Source organism: Taurulus bubalis (assembly GCF_910589615.1).
Source record: "Taurulus bubalis genome assembly, chromosome: 5".
In the NCBI taxonomy this organism is placed as follows: Eukaryota; Metazoa; Chordata; class Actinopteri; order Perciformes; family Cottidae; genus Taurulus; species Taurulus bubalis.
This window is the reverse complement of record NC_136593.1, coordinates 14400093-14409609: the sequence shown is the minus strand read 5'-3', so window position 1 is coordinate 14409609 and position 9517 is coordinate 14400093. Positions and strand designations below refer to the sequence as shown.

General features: G+C 39.4%; 2 protein-coding genes across 2 annotated transcripts; both read right to left on the bottom strand.

Moving 5' to 3' along the window:
• Positions 1-353: 353 nt before the first annotated feature.
• Positions 354-3784, bottom strand: LOC306736902 (rho-related GTP-binding protein RhoA-B). The gene is made up of 5 exons (XM_079218589.1): positions 3698-3784; positions 2667-2824; positions 1768-1888; positions 1185-1315; positions 354-1102 (listed from the first exon to the last, which is right to left on the bottom strand). Exons 2-5 carry the CDS (start codon positions 2820-2822, stop codon positions 929-931), a joined length of 582 nt encoding a protein of 193 aa, XP_079074715.1. The 5' UTR covers positions 2823-2824; positions 3698-3784; the 3' UTR covers positions 354-928.
• A 3523-nt stretch (positions 3785-7307) lies between these two features.
• On the bottom strand, positions 7308-8234 carry LOC306736873 (cytokine-inducible SH2-containing protein-like; the record flags this gene model as incomplete). Its single annotated transcript, XM_079218558.1, has 2 exons — positions 7308-7813; positions 8096-8234. The coding sequence occupies 2 exons, from the start codon at positions 8232-8234 to the stop codon at positions 7308-7310; spliced, it is 645 nt and encodes a 214-aa protein (XP_079074684.1).
• Between the last annotated feature and the right edge of the window lie 1283 nt (positions 8235-9517).

Below are 9517 nucleotides of genomic sequence, written 5' to 3'. Positions count from 1 at the left end.
TCCACGATATTAGCTTATCACAGATGGACGAGACGTGTCTAGCTCAGTCAATATTTTTCTTACTTTTAGGAACTACAGTAATTAAAAAATGTTTTATCTTTCAAAAAGCAATCATCGCCCTCAAAACTCCTACATTTGTCTGGCTGTATTGATGAGGTGGCCAAAGATTGGCTTGTATTAATCAATAATACAGCTATAGGCTGATCCAGGACCCTGACCACAACTCTGAAATGTGTAGTTAAAAAAGTTTGGTCCAAACTCTTAAAGAAAATGTTTATTTTGTGTCCCAGGCTGATTTATAACTCACTGAGTTAAGTGTCATTCCGTGTTTAGCAAATAAGTGATGCAAATGATCAAGATTCTTACAAAGTAATTTATTACACAAAACACTAAGTTTCCATTTGCGTTTTAACAAAATGAGTTTCCAGTCTCATATTGTGCAAGTGATCATAATGCACATAGGATTCATATAGGAAGCACACAAACAAATTTTGACTTCATGTGTGCGTCTGTCTGTCTGAAATAATTAAAGGACTATGGGTCACAGTGTACAGGTACTTCACCCTAGTTGGCTGTGGAAACATTCCTCAGATCAGCAGGCAGGGCTTTAGCACTTAACTGTAGTTGGCAGGTATGACACAGCCGGTCCCCTCGCTGACCTCTTTGATTACATAGTACATGTTGATAAAGGAGGTTTCATTATGGCAAATTTACTCATGTTAAAGTACAAAAAAAAGTATTTTCCATAACCTCAAAATTGAATACTGACAGAACCTGACTACTTTTGCTTAAGACAAAAAAAGGTAAAAGCATTACACCTTTAGTAAAAACTGGGGAGAACAGTCTTTTGTGTGGGTGTGTTTGGGGGTAGGTTTGACCTAATGCTCCTTCTTCTTTCCCCCTGTAGGAAGCAGTCCTCGTGCCCCGTTTACAGTAGGACACATTTATTGCTCTTCTTTCCCCGCTTGGCCTGTAGTGCAGCCCTGGTGGCCATCTCGAACACTTCCCTCACGCCATCCTTTGTTTTTGCAGAGCACTCCATGTAACCAAAGGCACCGATCCTGTTAGCCATGTCCCGTCCATCCTCTGGTTTCACAGGTTCCTTTAGAAAAAGTCAGGATTAGTTTAGATAAACAGGGATTCACCCCCAGAGGACTGTCTGTGTTTGTTTTAAACTGTTTTACCTGCTTCATTTTGGCAAGTTCCCTCCGGGTGTGCTCGTCGTTACGCAGGTCTTTTTTATTTCCCACTAGTATAATGGGAACATTAGGGCAGAAGTGTTTCACCTCAGGAGTCCACTTCTCAGGAATATTCTCTAAATGGGAGGGGGGGACAAGACGACATCAGTCAGAACATAGACACAGCTACATGGTGCAGGTCGGTGAGATGAGGGTGATGCACAGGTTGCTCATAGGTTTCATAATGCAATAAATGTCTTGTTAAGTTAGTTTTCAGTTGTGTACAAAAGTTAGCAAACACTCACATGTGGTACAATCACCAGAGGAGTGTGCTCAAATGCTTCCTCATGTTCAACAAATATGCCAACCATTTTGTTTGTGGCTGATTCTTAACACAACATTATTAAGTATTTTTAAATTGTAAACTTGTCCGTCTCCTTCCCTCTTAAATATATTAATGCAACTGAACTGTTTTTACGCTCTGAATAATCCTTTTGCATTTGCTGGGATTTAGATGACATTTTCATGTAAAATGTAAAGATTGTACCACGAACATTAACAACAGCGTCAGCGCTCTGTTTCAACTTACCAAGACTGTCAGGGCTGTCGATGGAGAAGCACATGAGGATGACATCAGTGTCTGGATAGGAGAGAGGGCGCAGTCTGTCGTAGTCTTCTTGGCCTGCTGTATCCCAGAGTGCTAACTCAACCTGCAATTAGAGTTAGAAAGTTATCGACCACGTGAAGCCAAACCATAGTCATGATGCTATAGGTCTATGGGTGTGATGTTATATAGACATAACGAGTGCATACAAAGCAATATCCTGTTTTCAAAAATAGTTATCTATTACAATGCTACTCTGATGAACAACTTTCCATGAAACAACACCCTAACATAGTTACTTTAACCAAGACACCATGTTCTCTCAATGTTGCACTTATCAGTCACTGTTTATGTAACTGTTTTCAACAGATTCATGGATGAAATTGATTAGATTTTGCTCAAATCTGGATTGACGGTAAGTGTTAATGCTAGCATAATAACGCCTTGGTTTTATCATTCATTACTCCCAATGTAACAGACTGCCACGAGTGTTCAAAATCCCAATTTAATATTTTGTAATCACTATACAGTTAATTACTGAATCATCGTAATTTTGACGATGCACAAATGTAAGTTTCATCTATAAAATCAGATACAGAGTTGTTAAGACTGTAACTTTTAAAAACATGCACAACTGAATAAGTGTCCGTATGGACTATTACATGCATACGTTTCACAATAAAGATTCAGACAAGTGAAATAGTGGACAGTAAATAAAATATATGATTCAGCCAAAGTGATGTCAGATTGATTTGTGTGAGTTGAACGTATTTAGTACGATTGTTGATGAGATGGTGTGGAAAGATAATATAACCAGCACTTGTTATAAGTTACATAATGCTGATTTTAGTCGGAAATGCTGAGAAGAGCAACATCATTCGTACCTGTTTGCTGTCCACTTCAATGTCAGCAACGTAGTTCTCAAAGACCGTGGGCACGTAGACCTCTGGAAACTGGTCCTTACTGAACACGATGAGCAGACAGGTCTTCCCGCAGGCTCCGTCTCCCACTATGACCAGCTTTTTCCTGATTGCTGCCATAGCTGCAGAACACAAAGGTTATGAGACGAGAGCACCATCTACCAGGGAGGTCCACTTGGTTGCATTCAGGACTTATGCAACTTGCATCTCTCCGCCTGTGAGAACCGACGAGCAGCCACAAACTTCAGCTGTGTTGACATAACGCCAAACCCGTCTGAAACCAACACCCGAGGCTAACTGTTTAGCTCTGTGTGGTCACGACACCACGGCTGTGTACAGTGAGTCAGCTGTACATTAGGTTATACACTCGGTATGACACGTGGGCAGCACGCAAAGTGGAGAGCCCATGATGTCCCTTGTGTTGATTAAGGCTTCGCGCAGAAGTCAGACGAGGAACTCTCTTCCACGATCACACATTTCCGCTCCAGTGTTTCTGACCCACCCCTGGATCAAGATGGAGACATTCGTCCCACATCCCCGTTAGAGCATTGATTAAACTAACGTACACGTGTACGTGTTGCTAGCTGGTACCAACAAGTGTGACTCATAGCCGTGTTAGCTGACCTAGATTTGAGTTAGCGAGGAGTTTCTGTTTACAATAGACTCGACGCTAGCTGTGGAGCTCACCGGCTAACGTTAGCCGGATAATGCATCTTAATGCTATTATTCAAAAGGTACAACGGGATACACGTGCGATATGTATGATATTATACACCAAATACCACAACAGTGTTTGTGTTTACGTAATTCCTTCTCAGTTAAACCTCGTATTTTCTCTTAAATCACAAACCGGTACGGCTAGCTAACGTAGCTTAGCATAACGGAAGTCAAGCGACTATCGGTCCGTTAGCGGAATATCTGTTAACAATATATGTGTAACGATATTATTGCCATTGAATCATAATGGACAGATTTAGTGAATTCAACAGCCTTACCTAGTGATTGGTTTTAAAATCTATCCAATTGGTTTCCAAGTAGTGCTTTGTTGGCCTCCGTCGCTGCTCCTGACTGCGCTGCTGGAGGATTAACAGGAGGGAAGTGAGGGGGTGGGGACAGATAACAATACTCTATTGTACACACATACAAAATGTACCTTATACATGTCATACTTTAGTTTTTTATTGTGTTATTCTGATTATGGGGGGTATGTTTATGATTAAATTTGGTTATTATTATTTTATTTTAGAGACTTACATTTTTGTTAGATTTCTAATGTCAAAAACAATAATACAGAACAGCAACATAATTGCCTGACATTATGACATTTGCAATATCCAGATAATATTCATGTTCACCATAGGCCTCTGGCTCAGGCCCCCGCTTGGAAATGACATGACCAAGATAAATAGCAAATATCTCTACAAAGTAATAAAGGCAATACTTGTGAGATGTCTACAGAGGTGTGAGCATCAGTATATTTGTTATTGGGTATTTGTAAATGAAGATGGAACACTACAAATCAAAGATTTCATTTTCCGCCCAACACATTTGTACACTTTTAGATGGAATGTCCTTCATTGATTATGTAGCAAACCATACCACAACATGTGAACCTCACCTAAGCACAGACTGAAGCCCGTTACAGAAAAATAGACAAACAACGTTGTCACTCATCTTGCAATAGCAATGTGCTACGGTGTGATAAGAATTTGTGAATGTAGCATTAAGTTGCTAAATTTGACTAATTTTCTCTTCGCCATGTTACCACTCCACCACTCAATTGCAGTCATAACAGCAAAACCTCACTTCAGTGAGTACACCACTGTCCGTAAATTATTTTAGTACAGAAGTTAGTGTGCTACAACAGTAGCAATGGCAATAGTATACATAAACATGGCCACCGCTCTGACTATTCTGTTTCATTGACCTATTCTCCTTAATGCTATGCAAATTAATACAGATAGTTGGAATCAACGTTATCCAGAGGCATTAGACATCAGCAGCGTTGATATGCCCTTGAATACAATTTGTAATCTCAAAACAGCAGAACTAAGACATGATTTATGATCATGCTTTCATAAAGATATTATCTTCTTCTGTTGGTTTAGTGAGTTTGTTCATGGAGTGATTGAGACTTATACAGTTGGAATCTGTAAAGGTGTCGCTCTGATAAGGCCATATTGTTTGTGTGGGTAAAAGTAGCAAAGTTGCGAGCTACACCAAGTGCACATGCACCAATAGAGGTTTCTGTTGTGTGCTCATACAGTTGCTTGGTGTCGTAATTGTGTTTTGTTTTGGTAAAAATGGTTATCATGAGATCTCGGCTGAGTTTCTTCCTGTGATGTGGGTGTGCAGGCTGAATATGTTGCTATGTCCTGATCTGGTGTTTGTTAGGCCTACATGGCCCCAGGTTTCCTGTATGGTAGTGTTTTATTAATCTGTCATTTTATGAAATAAGTGTGTCTCTATGAAACATATGCAACATTTAAGCACAATAGGCTTTTTTTTTACAGCAGACATTTTGACTTCTCATTAGGAAAAGCACAAGAGTTACTAATAACATTAACGATTGCTCAGGTCAAGTGTATCAGTCACAAGAGTGGGCCAGCATGCACAAGATAAGGACCCTGAAACTGAAGCAGCCATCATTAATTTGATTATTTACAGCATGTAATAGCATGTATACTATGACATGTCAAAAAGGCCATAATTGGCTAAATGAATGAAGGTTTTTGAAAATAGATTTGGACACACATTCTCAAGATCAAGATCAGGATGCATTTTAATGCTGTTATTATTAAAATGCCAGCCAATGTAGTGCCTGTTCCCATGTTTACAAGGCAGGACATACAGGACCCCTCTTAGTTGATATTGTGCTGCAGTGGTGCAAATTACCTCACACACTTGCAGCTATTCAAATGACCACAAACCCGCTGACATGCATTGATCTCTGGTGCAGTTCCCACTTGTTAATCCATCTATGTGAAATGAGTGTACTTAACGTGAGTATTTCCATTATAGGAGTAAAAGTTTCCATACTTTTACTCCAATATTTCTTTTAGGGAAAATATTGCACCTTTTACTAGACTTCCTTTACTTAAATGTATGTACCTTGTATTCAGATTTTATGAAGCATATTCTGAGTTTTTAAAATAAGTTGCTTTGTTATAGGTTACATTTCCCAGCATTATGTTAAGAGGTTGAACTTAGCTCCACCTCAGTTACATTACAATTATGTTTACACATTGACACATCTATAATCATAATCAAATTATATATATACACTCTAAAAAACGCTATTGCATTATAAGTTATAAGACTAAATTGTGGTATTGCTACTTTTACATGAACTAGTTTTTTTTTCTTTTTCTTATCTATACACTTTCATGAATTGGAGAAAAGTGTTTTGATGGTGCTGAAAAGGTTGAACTGTTCAGAGTGTGTTCTCAGTTGGTGGAGAAGTGTATTAATAACTGCAGCTCTTTCTCTAATCCTGATAAGAGGCTTTCTCAGTACTGCTCAGTTCTACCGCGTGGAAATCAACTCAGGCGTGTTTCTGTGAAAACAATACTAATACCTCACATTCATCTGGATGTTCAAGTTGTCAGTCTTTCAACTGTGAAAAAGAACACACTTTGAAAAAAGAGAAATATTACTGAGGTTTATTTACAAATTCACAGGCTTCATATGATCCTCTTCTGAGAATAAACCAGTTTGTAAACAGATGTTCATCGTAATGATTTTGTAAGAAGATTTCTTGCCTGTGTTTTATTATGTCTTTTAAAATTGCGTGTTACCCACCTCTGGCCTTCCAACCTGCATGTCAAGTAGAGTCAGCATGCCCTCATACAATTAGTAACAACTTATCTTATCAATGTACTCGCAACTGTTTGAATTACTAATTATATTGTGATTAGAATTCAGCATGTCCAATAAAATACAGACATGCAGAAAGAAGAAAAGTCATAACAGTGACACAAATCTTTTGTGTACCCCCTTATTCCAAACAAAATAATGAAAAACACATGCTGTATCAGGACAGCCATAACACATAGAGGGTGAAAAAACATGTTTAAGAGATTTTGTAATTATCGTAATAGTGCCCAAATGTGTTACAGGAGATCACTGCCACAAAACATTGTCTTAAAATGAGAAATAAACTATGTATTTGTAGCTTAACAGTGTGCAGACCGTTATTGTACCCTCTGTATCACTGGGCTTAGCCATGGTTCATCAGTTTCATTGATTTCATGAAGAGTGAAAAAACATTCCTTTGTTCGACAATCTTTGCAAACTTCAGTCCCACATAATGAAAAACCTATATTACTATTTTCTAATTTCTGGGAACTGGCACAAATAAAGAGAAATAACTCGCATATTTGCATGGTAGAAATAATTTCAATGTACAGTAGCTGCAATTGACAAAATATTATTCAGCAGTATCACTGTAATAAGACTGAGCTCATTTTTTTCAATATGCTCCCTGTGGGACATTAGCAGTTGCCTGGGGCGTCAAACTGTCCCAGATCCACAGTGTGTGGTCATCGAGTGTGACACTGACCCACGTTCCTGTCTCTGTGTCCTGCACCAGAGGGACAGAGACCCTCATATATGGAAAGGGTAGTCTTGCAGGTAGCGCAGCAGAGGTTTTGGGAGTGGCAGCTGGTCGGGGCAGTTTGCGTGTCTGTTGATGGTGAGGCGCGTCAGGTGCTGCAAAGAAGGGAAGGCCTCTGGTTTGTGCAGGGGGTGCGCAAGCTTTAGAGGCACTACGCTGTCGTTAGCCACGCGCTTGGCAGAGTCAGCCTTTATCTGGGGATGGATGTCGTCAGACGCCTGGCTCTGTGGCGCGTGGCCTGTGGCCTTGTAGTGCTGTATGAGGCTAAGAACATCTGGGAAGGACTGCAGGTGAGGCAAGCTGGGGGAAATGGAGTCCAGCCAGAAGGATCCCTTGCTGTAGTTTATGCGTATGCTGGTGGGTCCACAGCGGGTCTTCACTGACAGGGCCAGCATGTACTGAGGATGACTGCTGTCCCGTACAAAAAACGTGCCTTCAGACTGCTGAAGGAGAGCCTCCCGGGCCTCACTCGCTGAGATGGAACGCCAGTACCATCCTGAGATCAGACAGGGTTGGATATCAGTCATTATTTTGTACTTTTCCATATATAGCTTTGGTGAATATAACCACATGAATGGTGTTACTAGTGGTGGGGTTAGGTTTGACTCCACAATACAATTATTTCCACAATACAAAGCATGTGCTGCAATATCACCCCTCTGCAAATATGTACCATTTAAAATAGATTATACTTATATTTAATGCACTCAACACAGTCAGATGTTGCATTTCAATAAGATAAAACATGAATTAAAAAACCATGAGACTGCTGGTGTACCTGAAGTCTGTAGATACTGGAAAGTGGTGGTGATGCAGTGAAGGTCCTCTGCTGGGTCACTGGGTGAAGGAAAGGGACGGGGACGGCATGAAGCTCCTCGCTCCTCATGATGGAAAATGGTCAATGCTCGGGCAACCATTTGTGACTGACAGGAGCCCTGTTGACATGTTACATGGCATGTTCGGTATTGAACAAAGATTTTTGTGCAAGCTTATGTTGTATTCTGCTACTCTCTCAAGAAAAAGTAGTAAACGTTTTTAATTTTAAAAAGCACAAAACCAAGTAACACCAGTGGTGGAAGAAAGACTCAGGTCTTTTTACTTCCAATTAAAGTAGCAATAACTAGTATAGTGTAGATATACTCAATTCCACATTCTGCATGAAACATGTCAAAGTATTAGCTTCAAAGCATATTTAAGATACACAATGTAAAACAACTCATGCCGAATAGCCTATTTCAGACGAATATTATATTGTTGAATTGTAATTACTAATCTGTTAATATGACCGTCACTTTAATGTCGTAGCTGGTAAAGGTGGGTCTAACTTGGATTAATTCAATGCTGGGTAGCTTGTGAATTTCACCAAGGGACCAATAAAGTGTTAACTATATCCATAAGAACATATTTATTTGTTGATTATATTTTCTATTATTGATCTGAATCTGAAAAGTAACCAGTAAGTAAAGCGATCAAATACATGTAGTGGAGTTAAAAGTACAATGTTTTCTTCTAAATAATGGAGTAGATGAAGTAGCAGAACATTTGAATACTCAAGTAAAGTCCATGAAGGCCAACCTCAAAATAGTACTTGAGTTAACGTTGCAAAACAAACTGACTAAATAAAATATTTTAGTAAAAAAACAACAACCCGATAATAGCCACACTCAACACATAATTATAGTTACTGGTTATTCTAGTATTACATTGCTAAAAAACACACAAATAAATAAATATGTATGCAATTCGTTTAAAATGATTTTACCTGAATTAAAGAGAATCATGGAGCGCGACCAGTTTGGTAAACTGTTGAAAAAACAGTCCAATAATCCAATAGATCCTCACAGTAAATAGTTCATCATCATTATAGCCGAATAGTCTCGAATGCAAGCGAAACATAGAAAATATTCCTCGTTGCGATCTGTTGTATTCATAAACATGAGCAGAAAAAACGATCTGTGTGCTGTGAGTGAAGTCGTGTCTCTGTGTTCAGTGAACTGCAGGACAGAAAACAGCTCAGTTCAGTTTTGGAAGTTCCAGGAATCAGTTTCCAAGAAAGGGTTTGTGTTTCAAGCTGCTGCGCTCCGCCGAAACACTCACACTGTCCACACACACCACTTCCGGTAAAGCTTTCACAATAAGATGTAATTACGCTGCTCTAAAGGGGCAACTTTGTGAAGAAAAGGTCAACCTCTGTGCCTTA

Bases quoted from the DNA above. Each gene is read 5' to 3' on its own strand.
- LOC306736902 (XM_079218589.1), bottom strand. From the start codon at position 2,822: ATGGCAGCAATCAGGAAAAAGCTGGTCATAGTGGGAGACGGAGCCTGC. The intron at 1,889-2,666 runs GTACGAATGATG...CTCTAATTGCAG, and splicing joins TTGAAGTGGACAGCAAACAG to GTTGAGTTAGCACTCTGGGA. The intron at 1,316-1,767 runs GTAAGTTGAAAC...CCTCCCATTTAG, and splicing joins CGACAGCCCTGACAGTCTTG to AGAATATTCCTGAGAAGTGG.